This window comes from Squalius cephalus (assembly GCF_949319135.1).
Source record: "Squalius cephalus genome assembly, chromosome: 22".
Lineage (NCBI taxonomy): Eukaryota > Metazoa > Chordata > Actinopteri > Cypriniformes > Leuciscidae > Squalius > Squalius cephalus.
The window spans coordinates 22826740-22853667 of record NC_137143.1 but is presented as its reverse complement, the minus strand read 5'-3'; the positions used below and the strand labels follow the sequence as shown (position 1 = coordinate 22853667).

General features: G+C 36.4%; 1 protein-coding gene across 1 annotated transcript; it reads right to left on the bottom strand.

The window, feature by feature from the left end:
- Positions 1–1703: 1703 nt before the first annotated feature.
- Positions 1704–26740, bottom strand: fer1l4 (fer-1 like family member 4). Its single transcript, XM_079857782.1, has 46 exons — positions 26453–26740; positions 26252–26307; positions 24310–24398; positions 24104–24203; positions 23847–23941; positions 23025–23066; positions 22768–22941; positions 22505–22565; positions 21806–21937; positions 20572–20634; positions 19133–19217; positions 18411–18573; positions 18054–18228; positions 17270–17456; positions 16497–16775; positions 15849–15952; positions 15226–15334; positions 14512–14701; positions 14294–14414; positions 14052–14152; positions 13865–13952; positions 13657–13773; positions 13386–13538; positions 12973–13156; positions 12708–12832; positions 12333–12467; positions 11849–12022; positions 11214–11324; positions 10822–10983; positions 10235–10400; positions 9146–9258; positions 8404–8520; positions 8276–8315; positions 7954–8057; positions 7663–7797; positions 7438–7554; positions 6270–6397; positions 5904–6074; positions 5464–5618; positions 4647–4828; positions 4276–4361; positions 3934–4032; positions 3294–3535; positions 2900–3198; positions 2689–2789; positions 1704–2576 (listed from the first exon to the last, which is right to left on the bottom strand). The coding sequence occupies exons 1-46, from the start codon at positions 26529–26531 to the stop codon at positions 2396–2398; spliced, it is 6090 nt and encodes a 2029-aa protein (XP_079713908.1). The 5' UTR covers positions 26532–26740; the 3' UTR covers positions 1704–2395.
- Positions 26741–26928: the final 188 nt, after the last annotated feature.

Below are 26928 nucleotides of genomic sequence, written 5' to 3'. Positions count from 1 at the left end.
TACACATTGTGTAATTATATATTTATTACAGTGTAATTATACCTTTAGTACAGTATAATTACACATTGCATAATTATACATTTATTACAGTGTAATTACACATTGCCTAATTTAATCTCTATTACTTTTAATTATACATTTATTACAGTGTATTTACACATTGTATATTGTAACTTTGTTATAGTGTAATAATACATTTATTAGTGTGTATACATTGTGTAATTATACATTTGTTAGTGTAATTACACAATTTACCGTGTAATTTAGTTTGTTAATGTGTAAATATACATTTGATACAATGTAATTATACGTTTGTTAAAGTGTAATTATACATTTGTTGTTTATTTACACATTCGTTAGTGTAACAGTTTAATTATAATTTTTACTGTATAATTAAACATTTGTTAGAGCATAATTATAAAATTGTGTAGTTATACGTTTATTATAGAGTAATTATACTTGTGTTACAGCGTAATACGTTTTCAGTGTATTAAGTGTAATTATACATTTATAATTTGTTATTATTTGATAGTGTAATTATACTTTTATAAAAGTGTCATAATACATTTGTTACAGTGTAATTATACATTTGTTACAGTGTAATTATACATTTGTTACAGTGTAATTATAATTTTTATAGTGTAAATATAAGTTTGTAAGTGTAATTATAAGTTTTTAAAGTAATATATTTTTACAGTTATATATTTTTAAAATATACTTATACATTTGTTACAGTGTGTTAAGTTTAATTATATGTTTGTTACAGTGTAAATATTTATTTGTTTAAGTGTAAGTGTTACAATTTTAATTGTAATCATACATTTTTACTTATAGTACTTACACTTTTTTTTACAGTGTAATTACGAGGGCAAATTAATTAAATAGTAATAATAATTAGGAGCCCGGATGAGTTAATTATAATAAATACTGCAATATTCCATAAAAATTGATTTCAAGGTGACTTCTTGGTAATTTTTTGTTACATCTTGTCCATTATATTGAGGTATGCTGATGATAGATCCATCACACAGTTCAGTTCAGGAGCATAACCATGGAAACCGTGGTTATTATCAAGTGATCATTTGCATGTCCATTAGCTGCCAGTTTTTAGTTATATTCCCATGTGACAGTCAAGCTTCACTGGTATATTCTATATAATTACCCTTCGCTATTTCAGAGGCAATTATCTCACGAATGGGTTTAGATCATGTACTGCAAGATCAGCCCAGAGTGCTGTGTTAGAGGGAAGATAGTCAAACACATAATTTACTATTATTAAAGCACATGGTATCATATTTTATATTATTACTTTGCATGACAAAAACAGAATAAGGTCTACAGAACAGGGCAACTAAATAACCAGAATTATTATTTTATTTTTTTAAAGATGCTGGAAGCCTGTTCCAGGATGCATTTTTCTATGGATGTTAGCTTCCATTAGTCATCTCATCTCATCTCATCCATTAAACTGAGCAGCAGTGTCATGGAAGCAGTACTGTCACCAGTTTGGATGTCTTTTCATTTAACAAATCTTCTGCTAAGGCTTCTGTCATGAACCGCAAATGGCTAAATCCATTTGTTAAATCCAAATTTTTCCTAAGAGAGGCAATATTTTTCGTGTCTACATTTTCCATGCCTTTTTTCAGTCAAATTGAAGACCACATACAGCATTCATTCAATACAATGCTAGTAAATGGAATAAACTGATCATCACAATATAATTTTATTTATGCAACTTACAATGTTTTCTTAAACAACCTGTACTATCTATAACAGTTATTTATTATCAAATCCCTTAATTGTTCTAACATTCCCATAATATATTCATATATACATATATATTACAATTACTACATTAAAAAGCAGCAGCATGATTGGAAATTAGTCTCTTATGCTCAGGCTGTATATATTTGATCAAAAATATATGTTGTGGATGTGAAATAGTATTACTATTTAAAATAACTATTTTCTATTTTAAAATGTAATTTATTCCTGTGATGACAATGCTGAATTTTCAGCATCATTAATCCATTCTCCAGTGTCACATGTACACAATAACAGTTGTGTTGCTTAATATTTCTGTGAAAACTGTGATTAACTTTTGATAGAGAATCAACAGAAATCTTCTGTAACAATGTAAAAGTGATCAATTTAATGCATGCTTGATGTAATTAAAGTATTGATTTATTTAAAAAAAAAACGTACTTACAGTAGTGCACATTAAATGAACCATAAAGCTTTAAATAGAATTGACAGGCAATTGTTTTTATTGTTAAAGTGCTATTCTAGATATTACTGCTTATGTATTTCCCATTAAAAGCAAATAATGGCTATGTACACATGCGTATCATTACTTCCCCTGTTGATCCATGCATTTCTATGCATTTCCACCTTCTCATCCATTAACAATTAGCTGGCTGATGTGTGAAGGCATGGTGTAGAGGATGAGGAAGAGGAAAATCCCCAGGATAACCAGAATGAGCAAAGCAATGATGTACTTCTTGTATTTCTTCCAGATGAAGAACACAAAGGTCTTCAAGGGGTTCACAAACCAGTTGAAGGAAGTCTTAGGACGGCTTAAGGGGACAAAAAAAAATCGTATTTACGTAGCACATTTTAGCAAGCACACAATTAAAATAAAAATATGCAAACTTGAAATGATGAAATAAATGCATTTTGGTCCCTTACTTTGGTTTGTCCAGAGGTTCGGGTTCTTTGCGTGCTTTTCCCACAGGGTTCTTCTCGGCTTCCTCAGCTGGCACTAATTGGAACTCTGCCTCTACTTTACCCTGCAAACCACATAAATGAATGAAGGGTTTGAGTCTACCTTTACAAAGTAAACAAGTGTGCTACTACATTCATTGTACTCAATGTTGGAGCACTAAAGAAGTGATTGTACCATTAAGAGGAAGGTGTTTCCACTGTTGTCCACAAATTGCAGATCTTCTGGTTTCATTTTGCTACGCTTACTGGACTTTTTTTTTTTCTTCTTGTTTTTCTTCTCTTGTTCTGCCTCTCTCTCCTCTCTTTCGATGTCCTCCTGGCTCTTTAGTTTGATGAGCGGCCACCAGCCCTTCATCCTCTTGCTGCGGAAGATGGAGAAGCGAGGGCCGGCCTTGTCTTTGGCCATCGTGATGCTGCATTGCTCTGATGATTTTGCTGCACGGACCATATCGCTGAGACGCAACTCTATGGATCCTAGCCGCAACAGTTGGAAAGGAATTCATGTTTTTACTGACTAACTAGAAAATGTAAGTAGATTTCATACATGACCAGTGACTAAAACCACTAACCCAAGAAGTCATTGGAACCGATGCGGTCATAATCCCAGACCTGCAGTACCAGAGCAGCCGGCTGGCGGAACTCAGTCTCCTCAAGGGAGAACAGGGACTCCTTCTTCTTGTAGATGACCTCCTTCTCCGTGGGAAGATAGTCAAAGTTGAAGACAAAGCGCCAGTTGAAGTTGCCTTCACCAGTGAGGGAGTTAAAATGCACGTCCGTCTCCTGTTTCTCATCTTCCAGACCTTTAATCCAGCTGGTGAATGTAATACACATAAATGCACATGCATAAGGACATATATTTTGTTTATGTACGTAATTGTAAAGAAACATTACAAACATTATAATTCGAATTATTTAATATTTATTTTATTATACACTAGTGTTTCAGGTAAACAAGTCTCTTATCAAGGCTGTATCTATTTGATCAAAAAATCCAAAACTACAGGAAAAAAAGGTTGCGCTGCTTAATATTTGTGTGGAAACTGTGATGCATTTTTTTTCAAGATTTTTGATGAAAAGAAAGCTCAAAACAACAGCATTTATTTGAAATAGAAATCGTTTTTAACATACATCTACTGACCCCGAACTTTTGAACGGTAGTGTTAGTTTTTATGGAATATAATTGTGCAATATAATCTTGTGCATTCTTACCCTTTAACATAGATGTCACTTGATGGCTCTCCAGTGAAAGGATTGACATCATCCAGTACAACATCGTCAGTATTCCAGATGATCACACGCAGCTCATAACTAGAGACAGAGGGTTAAATATTCTCTCATTAAATAAATATAGCACATCAGCAAGATGTAAATTAAAAGAGCAGAATGATTATTCTTGAGAGAGATGTAGGAAGGAACCTTCTTTAATTCTCTATATTTAGTCTTTTGAGTGAAATTGTGTCCCTTGAACATGATGCTCAATTTGAGTCACTATAAATATACGTACATAGGCCTATATATAGCTTCAGTATAATGTGATATCATCTTGATTACCTCTCTGGAAGTCTAGGTTTGATATTAACAGGTGGTGGTGGAGGTACATCTACAGGAAACATGTCAATCCACATGTGAACGTAACCCTGTTAGGTGAAAGGCAAAGACATAAGAGATTATGTTGCAACTACATAGTAATTTGATTTGATGAAATACAAATTTAATTGGAGTATATCAGATCCAAGACGAAAAACTAAAAATGGGGGGGATTAACAATGGAAATCGCCACCAATCAACCTCGAACTTCTGTGCATGTCGCACCACATTCCTAACTACAGCTTTAACTTTGAATAGTGTAAGTGAAGATTTGACCCAGGCTAACTGTCTTGACTAAGATTGTTAACAAGTCACTGTGTGTGATGGAGTCTGACCTGAGGAAGGCCAGGCTTTTCCGCGTTAAGCAGAGAGCGGACCTCCACATGCTCAGGAACCAGAGGACACGCTCCCTCACAGAACTCTCTCATCTCCTTCCAGCGCTGAAGGACATTCAGAGCTTTATGCTCATCCAGCTCTGCATAGTCTTCTTCTGTCTTCTTATTCTTCTTCAGCAATTCTGCAGCACCAAATTCTCATTTTAATAATCTGTTATCCATAAACAGATACATCCAACATGGTGTTTATGGGTGCATGATTAAATATGCAAATGCAACATATATATATATATATATATATATATATATATATATATTGTAAAATATATATATAAATATAATATATATATATATATAAATATATATTTATTTATATATACACACACATTTAGCATTTTGACATGAAAGAATATTTTTCTTTTGATCAGTATAAATGGCAAATATCCAGATTAAACTAAATGTTATTTACAAAAAATATTAGCATTTTGATATGAAATAATTGTTTTTGATCAGTATAAAAAGGCAAATACACAGATTAAACAAAATGTTATTTACAAAAATATTAGCATTTTGACATGAAAGAATATTTTTCCTTTTGATCAGTATAAAAAGGCAAATATCCAGATTCAATGTCGTAAAACAATAAAAGGATGTGAATATTTTATTTATAGCCCCTGTATATCTGTTTTGAGCCAAACTCAAATTTTCTTTTCTTCAGAAAACAGGGAAACTGAACAAAAGGTTTGTTTTTGTATTACATGAAGGTACTTTATAACCTTTATTTTAAAATATTAAAATATTAAAATGCCATTTCCACCTTCTGGAAAAGCCTCATTGGGAACTTTGAAGATCATGTTGAGAACTTTAATTTCAGACTCCCGGTACTCTGGAGATGGAATCCCATTTTTGCGGCAGAGCTCCAATAATATCGCAGTGGGTTTCTTGGCATCTCTCCATTTATTATAGCCATCCCTGAAATCACAAGACAGTCTAATCTGATTTAACCTGTAGAGAGTCAAATGAAAATCAGGCCACAAAACTGCCTGATTTGTCTCAGTCTAAAACGCTGCAGCTGCAAACAATCAACTGAGAGCACTCCAAATATGAGCTTTAAAGCAGTCGATGAGCTTTCAGAAATTCTGATGATGATGAAGACAATAATGACAACGACAGCAGTGGCCACGACAAAGATAATAATACTAATCATCATTATAATCATTATCACCATCATCATAACAGGCTAAAGCCATTACCCACTTATCATAATGAAGGGCCAGGCCACACCCGGCACGGTGGCGGCTGAAGAAACGGTTCTCCAGGTCCACGTGGGTCTCGCCAATCAGGTCATCGGAGCCCACAAGGTCATGGTCAAACACGTACAGCGTGAGCTCTGTCTCCAAGGGGAAGGACACAGTCAGCTCGAACACTCTGTGGGGAGTACATCAAATCAGTAAACAATTCTGACAACAATATCACAAACTAGTTTTCAGTTGCCAATATACATGTGCTTTCAAGAGTGAAAAATACTAAAACTAAAAATGCTCTTTAATCTTTAAACTTAAAAGGCGGAGCTTCTAGCTACCATAGTTTCTCCCATTCATTTTGTGAATAGACAGCACTTACTCTCCAAACACTGGGTTCAGTTGTTTGGGAATGTATCGCTCTTTGCTGTCCATTTGCTGCTTGCCAACTTTCACCACCACATAGGGGTCTGCCTTTCCATTTGGGTCTGTGGGTGCCAGATTGGTTGCCTTAGGGGTCCACAAGGAAAAGAAGCAGAAAAAGTTCATTCAGAAAATAATCCAAGATATTTTAAATGAACAAAGACATTTGCTTTACTGTTTTCCACCCCCTCTTTCCCCAATGACCATTTGGAGTTCCTAAAGGCACAGAGGGGCTGATAGTGATCAAGGCCTGTAGGCCAAGATGTGTGTACTTTGGGGGTCGATGAATTGTCACACCTTTAGTACAATGGGGGAAGTTGTAATTATCTGATTGGTCAGCTTGAATGTCTCACATTTGGGTTTTAGCCACATGGTCAGGGAAAGGATAAAAGAAGATTGTAACTGTTGCTCTGTCTCTTTTACGCTCTGGCTCTTCTGATTCTCTGGATCCCTTTCTTAGGGCCCTCTCTCTTTGCCTCCTCTTTTCTTTCTCTCTTACTCTCTACTCTCTATTTTTCTACCATCTTGCTGACAAAGTTTCTTTAGTCATTCGGCAGTCTTGCAGCCTGAACCCCTGCAGGTAATCCATCCTTACAGAGTCATGATGGAAAACCAAATCGTGATGCATGCAGTGTGTATGTTCTTGTATAATTGTGATGCAGGATTATTTAATTGCAAAATTCAAAAGGTGATGCAAATCGTGAAAAACAAAGTTGCGATGTAACAGAAGTAGCGACAGATCTTCTGTATTGCGAGAAAGCATAGTGGAACAGATTATTGGTGGGACTTAATTCGTTAGCTGTGTCATTTAGAAGGCTGCGTTTTTAATTTTATCATTTTTATATTGGTTATATTATATTTTATCAATTTTATATTGGTTACTGTTCTGAAATAAGACATCCTTTATGAAGTATGCAGTCTACAAATGCGATCTCCGGAGGACGCAGCCTTCGTAATGAGACACACATTATGAATCGGTTGTTGATTGGATGGTGACAGATCTAAATGTGAGTTTGTAAATGATTTTTAGAAAGGGGTGGGTTTTATGAAAATCTAAAAAGTTTATTTCCACTCAGAATTTGTAAATTGGAAATAAATAAATAAATAAATAATAAAAATGTACTCACTTTTATTACATACACCCTCACAAGGACTTTGATGGGTGTATTTTTGGGAATCGCATTAGTGATCTGACAGTCTGCGTCCTCGTCTTCGGGAGCGATGGGGTATATCAGAAACGATCCCTGCAATGAAGCACAGCTCTGGTTTAACCTCTAATCCTCGACTTCCTTCATGCATGCCGTCACACTGTTGATGTAAGGCATAAGAGCTTGCCAAAACATACATCTTACCTTAAATTTACCCATATATCTCGTACTTTCATCTTCCTCTTCATCGTCCAGGCTGGATTTGCCTTTGTAGACAGGAAATATGTGCAACCAATCCATGAACTGACTAAATTCATTTTCCAGTTCAGACTTGTAAAGCTGGGGAATAAAAAAAAAAAAGAAAAGAAAAGAAAAAAGGCAGAAAATGTATACTGAAAATTGTTTTGGTTGGTCTGAGAATGGAAACAAAACACTGTAAACACATTGAAACATTTTAACAGATAAAAGAACTGCCGTTTGAAGAATATTTCAAACCTCTATGGTGGCAATGTTCTTCCTCTTTGGAGCAGGAGGCTCCATTTCAATCACAGCCTCATCTTCCTCTGCCTCTAGCGCAGAAATGGTCAGTGCTGCTCCATCTGCAAAATGTGACATTACATTGATGCTTTTAAATAAATTCAGTCCAAAGCATTTTACTTAAAGTAGAGTCTGGTCACTTAGGCCACAGTCAAATGTATGAATGTCACATTAGAAAGCTCAAACCAAGTGGTATCTGTGTTCAAATACATTTTGAGGCCTTTGTCGGAATTTGTTGTTGGGATGATCACAATTAAATCATGCTTTGCATTTAAAATACCTCCATCGTGCCCATCTTCCAGGTCATCCTCTTTCTCCTCCTGAAGAAGAGACACAAGACTTTTAAATGTTGAAGAAAACAATAAGGCACGCAATTTAAAACAACCTATTATCAAAATCAGTTATCACCTGTTTTTCGAGTTCAGCCAGTGACGCATAATATTTAGACCACCAATCAAGCTCCTCCTTTTCTGGTGGCTCCTCCTCTAACTCCTCCTCTTTTTTAATCACCCTTTTGATTGGCGACTGAAAATGTAGTTTTGCACAAATACTTATTTTAAAATTTAGATTATGTCATTTACTCACCCTCGTGTCCTTCCATGGTTTTAATTTGTGAACAGGCCTTAACGCACTAACTATGAACACAGATTTTTAAAAGCCAAACACACACACTCATGATTAAAAGCCTCCCATTTGGATGTCAGCAGGGGTCTTGGCTAGGCAGTGGCTGGCCAATTAATCAGAGTGATCTAACAGCAGGAGCTCAAACTGCCACAGGAACACACTTCACTGCGCTCAACAAACCAGCAGATTCACACCATAATCAACAGGTTAATGGGTGCAAAGGGCTTCACATTTAATAACGGCAGACTGTTGATGGTTAAAAACATGTGCGCTAAGTACTCATTAGGAGCTATTTCAAACACCCCAATGCAGCCAGCTAACGTCATCACACCCAGACTAGATACCCCATGACCACAAGGCAGCTGTATGTGGCTGAATAAAAGTGCTTGCAAAACCTCTGAAAACTGGTGGAAGATGGCAGATATCATTTTAAGACAATTTTGCACATATGGTGAGTAGAAATTTGAGGAACACTGAAGAAAGTGGTCACTCTTATGGACTAAAAAATAAGGACAGTGGAACTTACTGTGACTAAGTTGAGAGGGTTGATAGGAATTTTGGAATGCTTCAGTGCAAGTACTCCCAAATCCATGGTGATCACCGTGTTTAGTGGAGTGATCTTCTTGGGAGGCTTTTTCTCTAAAGTCATGAGAGAATGATTAGGAATTTGCCATATTCAGACGTCAACGTCAATCACCAACTTTCGTTGTGAAGGTATTATTTTAATGAAAATGTGGTCATCCTCCAATTATGTACACTACAGTTAAAAAAAGTCTAGGTTCAGTACATAAATAGCTGTTTTCTATTTTAATATATTTATGTAATGTATTCCCGTGATGACAAAGCTGAATTTTTAGAAGCCATAACTTAAATCAGTTTAATATGCTGAATTGGTTCTCATGAAACCATAAAAAATAAATTTATTTGAAATGGAAATTATAATATTATAAATATCTTTATAACTATAGCAAAATAAAATTAAAATAAATAAATAAAATAAAATATAATTTTTACTGTCACTTGATCAATTTAATGCATCCTTGCTGAATAAAGGTATTAATTTACTTTGAGAAAATAATCTTACTGTCCTCAAAGATTTGAACGGTAGTATGTACGTAATTTAAAAATGGAAATTGTACGTCATTTAAACACCTTATTTAAAAACCTTCATTGTTTATTGTTCGGGTAGAAAAGAATATAATTATGAATGCAAAAAAGCGGTTGTTCTGAAAAAAGGAGCAATAATCTGTCTTTACAAACATTACAAGAAATTAGCAAATCTCAATATAGAGACAAGTGAAAGCGCTGTCTTATGAGTCTTATGACCTATATTTTGCAATTCGTTGCAAGTAATTCTTGATGTTATCAAAAACATGAATGACTGAATATGTAAAAAAAAAATGAAAAAAATGTAAACAAAACATGTTCCTTAAACAAGCAATATAAGAGTGTGGTCACTGTCTTTTCTCATTTCAACAATGTTTCATGTCATCCTATTTTTTTATACAGCATAAGAGTCTGGTGGACTTTTAAATGTAAAATATTTATGTACACAGCAGATGCTTTCATTTTGGCCTTTAAACCACAAGCATATGAGCTATATAAGGTTCCATACCCTCAGGCTCCTCCTCCTCATCTTTCCACTCCTCTTGGTCCCTGGGCCCAAATTGCACAAGGTTTTGAACCACGTGAGTTCCCACCAGGACCATCCTCCCAAACGCCCTCTGCTCCATAATGAAGATAGTAAGAGGAGGATGCAGGTAGACAAGCTCTGGAAGTTCCTGAGGACACATGACCAGTTATGAGATATTGTGCAATTGTGATAATAAAAGTAAGCAGTAGATGATTAATATTAAATCACCTTCATCAAATATTTAATATGTCGTATATTTAAAATGTTTAAATATTTAATATTTGTCTATCATAAAATCATATTATTGCTTTGGTGTTTGTAAAAGGCATCACCAAGCAATCGCAAATAAAAACCTACAACTAACAAAGACAGGGCAACATATTGTGCAATGAATCATTCTGAGTAAGACATAAGACTATCAAATTAAAAGAACTCAACAGCAGCCAGAATCTAACCAGCTTTGCTTTGTAATTCTGAGACAGTATATGTGATCAAAGCTCGTATGGAAAGTATGTTCTTAACACAGCTCTTAAGATAAGGTCTAATACTTTAATAAGAGGGAGTCTTACAACATCAAAGTGTTTAACCACATCATTGAAGTTAGGGTTGAGCTTGTAGCTCTGAATTTCCTCCGACTCGATCATCTTGCCCGCACACTCCATCCTCACTTGAGGCCGCTCCACTTCAAATAGGTTGACCCTTTTCAGGTCCCTCAGGCCCCAGTACAGCACCTGCCGTTTAAGGGTTTGAGTACAAAACACTGTAGTGCACGTACCAAACTAGTCAGCTGGCAAACTTTTGCTGTTATTTTAAAGGCTCTCTTGGGGATTGATTTATGAACACATCTGTTTTATGTGATAAATCAATTCGTTATTGTGCATTTAAGACCTTTAAATGTTGATGTTAAATACAACTGTGCTTTTGATTCAGTTTATTTCTGTTCAAGGTTGTGCCTTTGTACCTCTATTCTGTATTGCCTCAGCATGGGTCGCACTCCCTCAGGAATGATATAATGGCATTCTTCTTCAATGTACTGTGGTTCTTTGGGATCAACATCCAGTGGCAGAGTTGGCTGAGAGTGATTCAGAACACACATACATGACATTTAAAAGGCTTTTTTGACACTTTCTGTTGTAAATAGAGGTGGAGGTGAATTTAGCAGCAGAATTGACTACAAGTCGTCTTTATCTTCTGGTAAAATATGTACTGAATATATACTGTTCAAAAGTTTGGGTTCTTTTAGATTTTTTAAAGAAATTAATACTTTTTTTTCAGCTAGGATGTATTAATATTGATGTATTAGATCAAAATTGACAGGGAAGACAACATATTTCTATTTCAAATAAATGCTGCTCTTTAGAATGTTTCATGCATCAAAGAATTCTGAGAAAAATGTATCAAGATTTCCATAAAACAGTTATTTTAAATTGAAAACGTGTGTGTGTGTGTGTGTGTGTGTGCGCACATCCCTTTCTATCCATTCAGCTGAATAAAGCTGTTCTCCAACACACAATTCGTGTGAATGTGTGCGCAAAGCAAGATACTCTATTCACTGTCTTTTGCAGTGAAATTAATGAGAAAAAACAGGGGTCCCACCTCTCCAAAGCCAGAGTAATCCAACTCAATTAGCTCAAGAGCAGCCAAAATTTCACCAGCTTTGCTTTTGCCTTTTGTGATCTCAAAAAACTGCAGCTGGGGCTTTTTATATGGCTCTTCCACAAACTTCAGCTCTGGCTTCGCAAATGCACGACCAAGGTCTTGTGGACTGCCCTGTTGTAACATTGAAACATACCACACATGAATCAAATAAATGATACTGTGTCATAAATATTCATAAGTCTGACATCCAGTTATGCAGCTAAGAGTTTTGAAGACTATTCATAAATATAAATAAACTTCCTAAACAGGAACAAACAAAATAAGAATTTAACTGATTTAAACAGATGTTCTTACCGGTGTTAAAACCAAATCTATGCTCTTGTTTAACTACACTGTTTAGAATTTTTTGCGTGACATTTATAGGTGATTCACAGATTATAGCATTTCAAAGCATTTGAATGCATTGAAAAGTGTCACTCACTAGTTTGTTGTAGTCATAGATGTTGATGATGACCACAGGAGGGTCTTCTCTGTACTCGTCCTTACTGCCCTCCATCAGAACCTGATCATAGAGGAGTAACTCACACCATGTCGGGGACAGAGTTTCTTCCATCACCTACAAACCATACAATCTTTTAACAATCCCTGAGACACAAAATTGCAATCAATACAGGCTGAATGATAAATGTATATGCCCATTCAGATCCTATTGGACTTAATGGACCTGTCATAAATGACCAATACATCTCTTGCGAACTGAATAAAAGTTAGTTTTCATATAGTGCTTTTCATATCCATTGCTTTTTATTGAGGACATAGAACAAAATTAACTTATGTGTTCATATATGAGACCCACCCGTGTGACCTGACACTGAGTGTTGAACACAACCTTGGTGAAGGGGTCGGACAGTCCATTGTCATCAGCTGCAATGATGCCACGTGCCTGATAAATGTGAGCACGTAACTGGAAATAACGACTGTCTGGATGAAAGGACAAGGGAGGTATGGTATTTTTCATGAAAGTGAATCCAAATGTCATCCAAATGGAAATATATTGGTTTTCAAAGGAGCCCGAGACAATTATGGAGAATATCAGAGATGTTTGTATTGGGAGAAAGTACCTTCCACTGCTAATTTGGTAGGAGGCAAGTTACGGGGAATCAATGTGCCCAATGTCGCCTCTTCATAAATGGGTCTAAACTCTGCTGGAAGGCTAGTGACATAGTTTTTTGCGTACTTTGTGATACCAAGCCACATATAGACTTCCAGTTTGGCGAAGATTTCCCCCACTGGCCCTCCAGGGGTCTACAGAATGAAAAGTATAAAAAGTAAGCCACACATATATAAATATTTTAAATATTTTTAGGGAAAACAACAAATCGCTCAAATCCAATAATTCACTACATTTTATTCATCTGAGGTTAAAGAAACCCCTTTCATTTACCAAACTATTTCATGCCAGTTTTATTTTAGGTAACAAGTAATAAATTGTTTTGGACAGAACAAAATGTTGCAATATAATATAGGAATTCACCTTCATGTACACAGCAGTGATTTTCCCACAGTCTTTACCCTTCTCCTCTTCCACCAGTGAAAAGAGGATGGAGGGTGCTGGGATCCTGGCATAGGCCACTCGCCTTCCTCCACTCATCATCCATAAAAATACATCAGGTAGTGTGCTCTGAGGCTGACATATGAGAATACAAACACACTTATATACAGTTCTGCTGGCAAAACAATTGTGTGTGTGTGTGTGTGTGTGTGTGTAAGGTAAACATTAATATACAGCATATTGATAGCATTACTTCTAGGGCCAGAAAGCGGAGCCTCTTTGCAATATTCTTGAGATCTACTAGTCTGTCTTTAACTGTATTTCTGGTGACTCTCTTTTTGACTCTCAGGATCTGTTTGGCCAGCAAAACCTGCGAAATAAGACAATTCATATGACATTTTCAATGAAGACTGTTAGTGCAACTCAACCACATAATACCAAAACCAATACAATTTACTTACAATGTTCCTTTTGATGAGCCCCACACGGCACTTATCCAGGGTGTTTTGACGCGCATTTCTCTTCCTGTCTAAGTTACTGATGTACTGCCTGAGAGCCGATGAGAAAAGGTTTTCTATTATCCATAATGTGCTATGTAAGAAACGGCTACAATGGACTCAATACAATTGTCATGCAAATGTGTCCTACTTGCAAGTGGAAAAGAATTCCAGCACGACATCCACCAAACGTTCTTTAGCCTTGATTTTTGATCTTTTCAACAGCATCTCCACTTCATCAATGCCATATTCCTTGAAGAATATAGGACATAATTCAAACTTACATGATTCCAACAAATGAGTGAAAAGGATGAGGGGAGTAATTTAGCATTTTAAAGTACCATATTTGTAATCCAGATAATTAAAGACAGAGTATTCAATATCTGCACTCACCAGTCGGTCAGCCATCTTGCACAACCAGTTGCTGTTGTGGAATCGGAAAGTGTGATCCTCAAAGTTGCTCCACACAAAGACGCATGGTTTCTCTCGGAACAAGGGAATGCAACTAAATGATCTGAACGAGAAAAATAATGATATTTTTAGTTATTCCTCCATAATCCTACTGCACTCCACATGATTATAAACTGTCAGCCTTGAGGATGTCATTTCACCCGTCATATTCAGTGGGCTGTGGTCTCCTGGGTGCCGTGACAGATCTGTCTTGAGGCCCAGGGTTCAGAAGTTGACCTCTCTCCAGCTCATCATCTGATTCAAGCAGCGGCTGTCTGTCCTCAGCCAGATTCTCCAGACTACCACTCTTGCTGGACTTCACTACCACGTCTGCAGTTTTCCCATAGTTCCCTGTGAAGCAGCGTTGTTCTTGTTAAGTAAAACTATATATATTAAACATCTTTTTCTTTAATTAATTTCATTAATTGAAATAAAGCTGAAATAAAATAAAATATAAATATAGCCTTTAACTTAAAAAACTTGCCATGCAACTAACTGAAATAAAATAAATTTTAATTGGAGTACTAAAATTTATATATATATATATATATATATATATATATATATATATATATATATATATATATATATATAAATATATATATATATATATATATATATAAAAAGCTATACAGATATATTTTAAAAAAACTAATAAAAATGACAAAGCACATATAATTACTAAAACTTTAACATACTGAAAATATAAAAACAAAAGCTACTTCAAAATATTAATAAATGCTATAATAGGTAAATAAATAATACTATAATAACCAATTTCAATAAGATTTGAAGTGCACTGTTGCATAAGTGGCCTGTACTCAAATAGTTGTTTATATTAAGTGGCAATATGATATTAAAAAGTCCAGTCTTACCAATAGAGAGCTCAAAGGTGACAGGTTTGATGCCAATAATAGGATCTATCATTGTAACTTCAAAGAAGGACGCAAACAACAAAAATTCATCCTTCTCTCCAGTGAAATTCTACATTAGAAAAAGCAGATACACTGTCGATTAAATTTTTGAGGATTTTAACTGCGACAAGATGATTGACAGAGCAGTTTAAACAGTGACAGGATGCACGTAACTATGTGACAGCTGTCCATTAAAGACACAGTTATGATGAAGTAGTATGTAAAGTTTGCCTACTTTTTTGCTACACACTCAAAAGTATGTACTTTTTCATCATAAAAAGAGTACATACTTGTAGGGCATAGTATAAGTAGGCAAACTGGGATGCAGCATTTGCTTTTCTTGCAAATGAATCAGTGTTTTGAAAGAATCAATAGAGTGAATTATTTGTTGACTCACTCATAAAGACTTGTGACCACCTCCTGCTATAACGAGTTACTGAAAACTCCCCACGTAGCCTGTTAGGGTGTTGTCTTGCAACTCCACTTGGCCAATCAAATTCAAAGACCATAACTAACTTGTATAATCTGAAATACTATATGAAAGACAGTTTATCTTTTCCTACCAGGCAAACTTGGTCACTGACCTCAGGAAGAGGGTGAACATCTTCCACTTCCACTGTGACGGTAGTTGGTACCTCAGCGCCACTATCTTCAGATTCCTCGCCAGGCCCACTGGGACTCTGCACTGCTGAATAAAATCATCCTCTAGTCAATGATTACAGTGTTAGAGCATCTTTGATACATGTTTGTGTGTATATGAATGCATAATTCTAATATGTGAATTAAGTTTACATTACACATTGACATTAAAAGTAAGTGACAAACAAGTTTCAGACACTTCCGACATCTGGGGGTGGCTGCATAAACATAGCTATTATGTTAAGACAGTGTCTAAAGTTCTAGTGTGACCCACTATCAGTTAGTCTGGGGCTAATCTACATTTTTATGTAACCAACTAAAAAAAAAGCTATGAACAGTCTTAAAGAAAAAAAATGTATGTCTAACTCGTAAGAGTAGTCTTAGCGGTTTATGCAACCGGCCCCTGAAATTGTTCGAACAAACAGGTAGCCCCGCCCCAAAACTCACTCCATTGGCTGAGCTAATGTTGTTATGTCTGGCCTATTAAGGATGCTCAAATAAACAGATCCCTTTTAGCGCCACCAAGGCAAAGAAATTGCAAACTTCACCATACATAGTGTGCATATATTTATTTTACTATTTCGTTTTACTACCTTCTTTGCCTGCTGTTTTATTTTTCTTGGACTTTCGGCTCTTGCGTTTAAGATTAAGCCTGCTGATTGAGCTCTTCACATTAGCAGCAGTCTTACTCTCCGTCACCACAGCCGTAGGGGAGGAATAAACCTCCACACTCAGCGAGAGCAGCATTCTGCCCCTGTAGAAGATCCCTTCACTCAGACCTTCATTAAGATCCCTGTGGATGTCTCTCAGCGTGGAGTTTTGAGGAGAGCCGTAGAGATTGACCCAAGCTGGGCCAAAAGTAGGATTGAAACCTGATGAAGGAAAGACATGGAGTAGGTTGCAAAAGGTATAATAAAGTAGAAGTTGTTCAACAAGAGGTAAAAAACTGAGGTAACCAGAAGGCACCTAAATGTTAAAACGAGGATGCGGATACATGACTGAGGGATTCAAAAACAAATTTGGACTTAAAGGGATAGATCATAATTTTGTCATCATTTATTCACCCTCATGCCATTCCAAACCTCTATGACTGACTTTCTTCAGTGGAACACAAAAGAAGATATTTTGAAGAATGTTGGTAACAAAATAATGTTTTTTTCCCTATTTTTTTTTACCATACAATGGAAGTCAGTGGGAACGAAATTGTTTGTTTACCAAAATTCTATAATATACATATATATTGTTCCAAAGAAGAAAAAAAGTCATACAGGTTTAGAACAACATGAGGGTGAGTAAATGATGACAGATTTAACTATTTCCGGTAGACTATCCATTTAAACTTGCAGTATTCAGTATTAAAACTGACCATTTCGGTTGGGATTGGAGATTTGAAGAAGGTCCAGGAAGTGTGTTGCCACAGCCACATCTCCAATGTTGGCATCATCAAGGATCTGGATCTTGATCCGCCGAGCAAGAGGAGGAAACTGCTCAATGAAGGATATTTGTTCATTCCACTCAGGAGCATTGGTGTTACTATCTACTGACGTTTCCCCCTATCAAACATGTTAACATATTATTTTCCATGCATTTTTTTAGGAGTATTCTACTATAGTTAAAAACTGACTGAATTTATTTAAAAAAAACTATATGTAGACTAACGTGTTTGTTTGATGGGAACAGAGAGTTTAGATTGGGCCTCTGAATCCACTTATTTTATTTATTTATTTTATTTATTTTTTTACATAAGACATGCTCTGACATCATAGCAATTTATTTTGAGCAGAAATATTTGCCAACACCCTGTGTGGCAATACTCTTAGAACAGTTCAAATACTGAACACCTCAGCCCATTTAACAAACAAAAGCACTGTCAGGGTGGGTGGATGTGTGTGTGTGTGTATGTGTCATTTGACAAAAGTGTTATTTTACATAAGACAGAACAGAACAGAACATCATAAGGAAAAGAAACAAAATTGTTATTTATTTAGATAATTTGACTGTATAAATAGTACTGTCAAGGCATATATCAAAGAAAGAGTTTAAGCAAACATATCGTGACAAAGACTTTCAGTTCTTCTGGTTTAAACCTTCTGTGTTAGAAATACTCGGAACAAATTGTCTTATTCAAAGTTACATGGAAAGAAAATCACCTGCTGTCCTGCGAACGTGACCTGAACATAAGGGTCAAGGAAAACCTTCTTGTCTCTCATTATCTTCCCCATGAAACCAGAGTTCATGCTGGGTAGGCCTTCAGCTCTGAAGATCTTCAGGACAAACTTTGCCCAAGGACGTTCTGATGGCATCCTCTTTGGAAGGAGAAGGTTCCTACATGTCACATGAAAATATACCAAAAACTTTTAGGTTTCAGCTGCTGAAAAGTATCAATTGAACACACTGATGCCAATGGCCAAAGAACCAAACATCTAATATTAATGTTTATTTTAGTGGGAATGGGTTCATAAGAGAAGAAGAGAAGAACTGCCATGTAACATAAGGCAAGCTCTTACTTTTCAATGTCATCATTCTGGCTGCCAGCTGGTGCCAGACTGACCATGCCCATAGGGTCTCCTTTCATTACCACACTCACTGTGCACTTCACATAGCCTTTAATTCCCGAGCGGGTATCTTTTGGGTCAGTAAGCGGAGCCCATTTCTGGTAGAAACGGTGATCTGTGAAATATATTGGCTGTGTTAAGTTGTTGTAATGACTGCAGTTTCTAAGTCAACCTATAATCATTCTTTTTCACCACTGGCGATGAGTTAATTATCACCATTAAAATGTCTAGGGAATGTTTTACCAATGCAATGAACTCTAAGCCTGTATTGTTCATTTTGGCTCTGTGTATCAAAGATTGCAATCAGAATTTATTGTTTCTTAAGCTGGGTTTATATAAATATTAAAGGGGCTTCATGTAGAATTCAGAAACATTGCAGTACAGAATAGCTCTTTTGGCATTATCATGAACATAATTAGTTTCATGTGTCATAGAACGTAAAAGAGGGTTTCGAGTGCATGCAAAAACGTCACTTCCTTTTGATTTCCCTGGCAAAAATGTCATATAAAAGTCCTTCACGTAAAAATCAGTCTGCTGGCTTTCATAGAAAACCTAGGAAGTAAGGTCTCGTTTTTTAAGTTTCGTTCCAAGCTGTTCACACATTTACAACAAAATGAGACTAATACATGAAAAATCTTACATATAGCGCCTTTATTGCTAAAGCGTCATGCTACCTGGCTGCTGATGCACAGTGCTGATGTCGATCTTAAAGGTTCCTATGTGGCTCATCAAAAAGGCAAGGATTTTCTTATGAACCACCTAAAATAAAAGAAAATAGCCATGATACATACAACACACATATAGCTAAAATACTGTCAATACTTCTTCCAAAACGTGTTTTTGTCTTACCATGATTCACAATGGTAAAGGCCTGTTCACACCGGGACGAATTTCGTGCGCGATATTCGCCGACGTTTAACGCCTCGTGACTAAACAAAGGGCGCCAATGTGAGTGTGCACACCGGCGCGAAAAACGGCACGCGTAAAAGCGTCATTTTTTTAAAAACGCCTCGGGTTCGTTTTTTTGGTTTGACGCACCGCGTCAAAAACTATCCGACCAATGAGATTGGCGCTTTTGTTCATGTGTCTGGAGCTTCTGAAGTTACAGTAAAACACAACTTGGGGGTGCTCAAACACAAAACGGTCTTGCCGAGCACACATACCTAACGGCGAAGAAGATATACACCAAGTAGCGTCTACACTGCCGGGAAGAAATAAGACGAGGAAGATGATTGTAGAGCTGCTGGTCTCGTTGGTGTCGGAACATAAAGAACTATATGACAAACGCGACAGCGACTACAAAAATCTTGATAAAAGAGAACTGTTATGGAGTATTTCTGTTTTACATTAAGCGCCATCTAATGTCAGGGAATGAATTTGCATGTTCACTCGGCTCATCGTCAGCGAAAATCGCTTGGGTGTGAACACAAAAAACGCGTTGAAAAACACTGGCGAATAACGCGCGCCGATATTCGTCCCGGTGTGTAGGGCCCTTAAGTCTATTAAAAGTGTTTATATTTTAGACCTGGATGGTTTTCGCAGGAAATTATGTAGCCAACATACATCACTCGTCTAAGCGTGTCTCGTCAAATCCATAAATAGAGAAAAGTTGTCACAACGAGCGAGAAAAGTTGACATGGAGCATGCTAAATATCGAACCTCAGGGGAATCACCCATTTAATAAAACGCTGAACAGAGGAGATTCTGCTGGCAAAATGAGAATTCGACATAAAACAAGAATCAACACTGGCTTGGCTTTTTTCGGAGATTACAAGAACTGAGGGATTTGAAATGTTGGCGTTTGAAAAGGTGCCACATATTACTCAACAGATGAGTAGGGTATTTTATTGAACAGATCCTTTGCATCTAAACACCTGTGCCACGAACCATATTCATCGGCACAGTCACACATAGCTGAAGCACAACCAAAACATGTTCTTCCGCAAAATGCATGCAGTTTTGTTTTAACCACTAGAGGGCCCAAAATTACACAGTGTACCTTTAATTCATGTCAAAAATAGTTTATTATGACTGACTGAACCTGACTACATTTGGTTACACCAAATAATCCTTTATGTTTGTATGTCTCTATAGTGTCTCTGGGAATACTTACCGAAATTTGAATCACTTTATCAAAGAGCACATCTTGTGTATCTAGGAATTCAAACATGAAGTTCTGAAAGAAAAAAAGATAAACAAAACAATCAAGAGAGATGCTCAAAGCTTTAGATGCTTAAAGGCCCTTTCACACCAAGAACGATATAACTATGCTAACTATAACGATAACTATATTAGCATCCACACCACCTGACGATATAATTCTGTTTATACTACGCACGTTGCAGTTTTGTCTTCTGCCGCTTTAAATGTTCGAGCTCTTTAAAGCAGGGTGGATTCTGATTGGTTGTCAATGATTTTATCGTTCATTAATCATTAGATGGAAAAAATCCACCTTAAAGTGATTCCAACAGTATCGTCTCTGTGAAGTTACCGTTATAGTTGTGGTGTGGACTGCTATTCTTTTAAAAATGATCTTAGTTTTAATGATCTGGAGACTGTTATTCATGCATTCATCTAAATTACTGTAATGCTCTTTACGCTGGAATTAATCAGTCCTCACTCTCGCGCCTACAACTAGTAGCCTACTGAATGCCGCTACTCGGTTTTTGACAAAAAAGAGGGAGCATGTGTGATGCCTGTGTTAGTTGGTTACTCTCTGACACAGGTTACCTCACTTCATTGGTTACCTGTTCAATTTAGAGTTGATTTTAAAGTTTTAGAATTTGTATTCAAAGCACTTCATGGTCCTACTCATACTTATATTTCAGATCTTCTTTATTCCTACTCTCCCGAGAAAATGCTCAGATCCTCCTCCCAGCTGTTATTGACTGTTCCAAAATCTCGGCTAAACTCACTAAAGGTGACAGTTCTTGGTCCAAAGCCCTGGAACTCCTTACCTTTTTCCATCAGATCATCCCCTTTGTAATCTACATTTAAATTATCTCTTTAAAAAAATTCTCAGGCTTATGCTTAACTCGATAACACCTTTAGTTTTAATCGTATTTTTATTTGTTTGGTGATGTTTTGTATTAATCCTGTAATTTTCTGATCTGCTTTTCTTTTTATTTATTTTAATAGTAGGCTTATTTCAAATCTTTTTTGTTTTTATAATGCTTTTATTGTAGGATGATATTTTGTTATGACAGTTGTGCAGCACTTTGGTCAGTTTTCATGTTGTTTTAAGGTGCTATATAAACAAACTTGACCTTGACCTTTATATTTATAATGAGTTATTATCGCTCTTGGTGTAAACGGGCCTTAAAGCTGAGTTCTTTGCAAGCAGTTACCTCATTGTAAAATGGACAATTGGTTGACTTCTGAGTAGCTGTGTGCCTTTTCTCATCCCCAATAGTCACATACACTGCTGGGTTGATGTTCACCCCTACCAGTTTCTGAGCTTCAATCACATTTACATTCACCTGAGGGGAAAAAAGAGTGCAATAGAAGACTTAAAGTTACACTGTGTAGGATTTTCTCCCATCTAGCGGTGAAATTGTTTATGACTACCAACTGAATATTACTCTCTAGCCCCTCCCATTCCGAGGGCGTTTTAACTCTTACGGTGGCCGTATTATTTCAAATCTGCCGGCAGTCGCGAGTAATCTCCCCCTCGCATTCGTCACGGTGCCACTGAGTGTCAAAACGCGAAAGGCGAAGCTTGAATTTCCAGGTATGTCCCTCTTTGGCTAATGTATTTTCAAGATGGAGGCGCAACATGGCTGCCGCCATTCGAGTGACTCACTCGTATGTATTCTAAATGGCAGATTCTACACTTACGAGAATACTTGATTAGTTGGTATAAGTAACTACACATTAATGAGTACATATCATTTTGAAAGAATAAAGTGTTTTTTGCAAAGAATCAACTTAAAAAATGACACAGTGTAGCTTTAACCCTAGTAGATACTCATCAAATAGTGTCAGTTATGTGGTAAACAATTACTTGCATATGAAATAAGTATGTTTTCCTCATTGGATTGTTTTACCTGGAAAGACTTCACTTTAGGTGTGATGGCAAGCTCATGTTTTGCTATGGCCCTGCAACGACTACACACATCAACAAAGCAGTGAGTCAGTGTTATTTATCAAACTTGTTACATTCTCAGATTAGATTTCAAATATGAGAATTACATGATGGGTCATTTTTAGTTATGCAATGTGTAATGTATTGTGTTACACTGCAACACAATAAAATAGGCTTCATACTATTGTAGTGTAATTATTACATTAAAAGGTAATTGAAACGCACCTCAAAATGGGAGTGAATGTCACATTTGCACATTCAATATCTGCAAAGTCATAATCATCATCATAGTCATTGTCATCATCTTCGTCTCCGTTCTCGTCATCAGTTTTCAAAAGCCCCCGACCAATCATCCTGGTTTCACGGTCCAGCTGCTGAGGACGCAGGCCGTCTGAAGAACTGCAAATTATTGAAAATATCAGTGTAAATACATCAATAAAGTGTATGAAAATGTATAGTGGATCATACAGAAGATGTCCTACCTTGGTTCCGTAAAACCTGTGTTTCTGATGACAAGCTCTGAGCTGAAATAGAATAGAGAAAATGAGATGAATGGATGGATGGATGGAAAAGAAGGAAGAAAGTACAAAGAAATTAAATATGGGTGGAAAGAAGGAAGGAAAAATGTAAGGAAGGAAGGTAGGTAAAAAGAAAGAATAGATGAAAGGATGAAAGAATAGATGAAAGGATGGAAGAAACGACAGAAGGAAGAATGGATAGACAGAAGAAAGAAAGTAAGATTAGATAGAAGGTAAAGCTGAAGGAAAGGAAAACTGGAGGAAATGGATGGATGAAAGGAAAAAGAAGGTAGGAAGGAAAAAGTTAGAATGGATGGACAGAAGGAGGGGAAGTAATGAAAGAAGGGAAAATGAATGGAAGGAGGGAAGGACTGAAGAAAGGAATGAATGAAAAGAAATAGAAGGAATGTAGGACAAAAGGATGGATGGATGAATTAATGGAAAAATGAAGGAAGGAAAATGGTATAATGGATAAAAGCATTGGAAGCAATGAAGGAAGGGAAAATGGAAGAAAAAGGGATGGATGGATGGAAAAAGAAGGAAGGAAAACATAATGGATTAAAAAAGTGGAAGTAATGAAGGAAGGGAAAATGGATGAAAGAAGGGACAGGTGGATGAATGGATGGGGACAAAGGAAGTCAAAAAAGATGGAAGGAAGGATGGACAGAAGGAATGAAGAATGGATAGAAGAAAGGAAGAATGGATGAAAATAAACAGAGAAAGGAAATATCTTACAAAGAAAGATGGAATGGAAGAAAGGGATGATGGAAGGATGTCCTAGTTTACCCATCACTGTCCTCTTCTCTGATGAAGTCCTCACTGTCCCACCCCCCTGCGGCCCCCTGAAGAGGACTGTACTTCACCTCCAGCTCAATGTAGATCTACTCCAGAAAACCCATCGTCACATGACAACACAAAACCTAACTACAACATATGAACATCTAGAATGTTTCAATAATCTTTCACCACACCAATGTTACAATATCATGAAGTGTCTTTGTTTAATGGATGTTAAAGGAGTGAGGAGTGTGTTCGCAACTCACATCAGTAAGACTGTGCTGACTGTCTGTTAGAGACTCACGGAGAAGCAGCTGTCCCACAGACACCACATGCTGCAGGTTGATCACCAGCTTCCCCAGCAATCTGTGCACACACACACTCTTATTATACCAAATTTTCTAATACTATTTCTTATTAATCATTCAGTTCATTTCCCTCTTGTCTTATATATAATGAATACTGTTCTGACCTGTTGCTGAACATCTTACTGCAGTTGTAGACACTGATTGACAGCACTTCATCCCTCTCAACCTTCCCATAGTGAGGCCATCTGAAGTGCTAAAGTCACATACATAAACAATACCAAACATGTTTATTTATTCCACACAGGCTAAAAATTTCCTTCAGATGTTCAACTCCTCATGATTATGGATCTGTATCTATCAGCTACAGCTTGCTCATATATGGAGATAAGATGTAGTTTAAAATTAAGTTTTCTATTTTAATATATTTATAAAATGTAATTAATTACTGTGATGGAAAAGCTGAATTCTCAGCATTATTAATCCAGTTTTTAGTGTCGCATGATCCTTTAGAAATTTTTTTTGCTCAACTTATCAACATTTGTGATGTGTCGTATGAATAGAAAGTTCCAACGAACAGCATGTTGTCTGTCTTAGATCTCTCCTGACACACGTTTGTAAAGGTTCGTGTTAGATCTCTCCCTCTTTTACAGTCACTGCATTTCTCATAAATGAAAACCCCAAAGACTTCCTCTTCATAAAGCATGTTCAACATGATTTATCTTCACTCAGGCTGAACAGCTTTTCTTTCTTGTCCTTCCCACTTTTCTAATATCTGTTAGCTTAAGGTAAAGGATAACCTTGTGACATACCTCTAGACAAATATTTTAATTTCATTACTGTATCTGAGCTCATAGATGTGGCTGTTTACAAGACTCTGAAAATGTTCAAGTCCCTTCTGTCATTGTAACCAACCACTAAAGGTGTGGTTAGCATGAAGATCTCCTCCCAACATACACAACCACCAAACACTGATTTCAACTTATATAACAATGAGCAGCTACATTTGTTGCTTTTCCAGCTTTTCCACCTAATATTATATACATTTACCATGTATAAAAACGGCAAAAATTACATAAAAAGTGAAGCTGGGTAAAGGGATAGTTCATCCCAAAATGAAAATTCTGTCATTAATTACTCACCCTCATGTCGTTCCAAACCCGTAAAACTTTAGTTCATCTTCGGAACACAAATGAAGATCTTTTTAGTGAAATCTAAGAGCGTTCTGTCCCTCCATTGTCAACAGGCAACTACCACTTTCAAGCACCAGAAAGGTAGTAAAGACATCAATAAAGTCATCCACGTGACTCCCGTGGTTTAACCTCATTTTTATGAAGCGAAGCAAGAAAAAAAACGTAATTTACCACTTTATTTACAAAGTATTAAAGGGACAGAAAGAGCTCAAATCTCATAAAAAATATCTTGATTTGTGTTCCCGGAGATGAACTAATATCTTACGGGTTTGGAACGTTGAGTTATTGATGACAGAATTTCCATTTTGGGGTAAACTAACCCTTTAAAGCACCTGCTCTGTTATAAATCTGTGCTCACTGTGCTCCAGCTCAAAAGCTTGGATCATTACATTAAAAAATTGTTTACATAAGTAATATTTTTATTCAAATAATTCTGCTGTTCTATTGAACATCAAAAGATCCTGGAAACATGATCACGGCCTCCACAAAAATATAAGCTGGACAACTGTTTTCAACATTAATAATTGTAAAATATGCTTTTTGAGCAGCAAACCAGCATGATTTCTGAAGGATCACGTGACACCGAAGACTGGAGTAACAGCGGGAATATTACATTTGAACATAAATAAAAATAGAAAAGTTAATTTAAATTGTAATACTAGGTCATATATTACTGTTTTTCTAAAATAAGTGAAGCCTTGGTGAACATAAGAGATTTCTTTCAAAAACAGATTCGTAGCCTACTGACCCCAAACTTTTGAAAAGCAGCAGCTACTAGCCTAATTATCTTTTATGACTGGAACAGTAATTCAGATATTAGCTGTTTTTGTTATAGCCTATCCTGTTGCGATTATCATAACTTTAAAAAAGGCAGCGGATAAATGAACTGAAGTTAATCGTAAACAACTGAAATTACCTCATTGAAGATGGCTATATTCTCACACTGAAGGATCCTGGTTTTGTGAGTAAATCCTGCACCGTAAACAATGTTTTAAAATAGTAACAATCGTTTCCCAGAAGATTTATATAAAATATATATTCAAAACATTTTTATCCAACTGAATAGACTATATTTATCATATGGCAATATAGTTATTCCTCAATATCCAGCGCTTACCTCTAAATGACAACTCCACTTTTCTGTCATATCTCCCTGGCAGATTATATATCTTCTTTAAAATGACAGTAATAGACATGGCAGAGTGCTGGTGTGTTTCTGCGTCTTGTAATCCTGACCCACCGGTGTTAGCTTTGAGTGCAGTTGGTCCTCATTGTTCTTGAGGTATAATGCAATCTAACTTGAAGTGGTAGACAGATATATCCTCAATTAAGCCGCTTTCAAATATCCAATACACATGTGGCCTTCGAAAACATATTCAGACTATACGATCCTACACCTCGAGGAACTGTGCTGGAATTCCATCTGAAGGAAAACTCCCTAGGCAGCGGAGGAGTTGGAATATTTACCTATGATAATTTAAGTTAACAGTTGAACAGTTAGTGAACTAAGGGCGTAATAGGAGCATAGGCTACAGGTGAACGGCTGTCCTCATATAGGCCTTTAAGACTAAAAGGCATAAAGTGATTGAAATA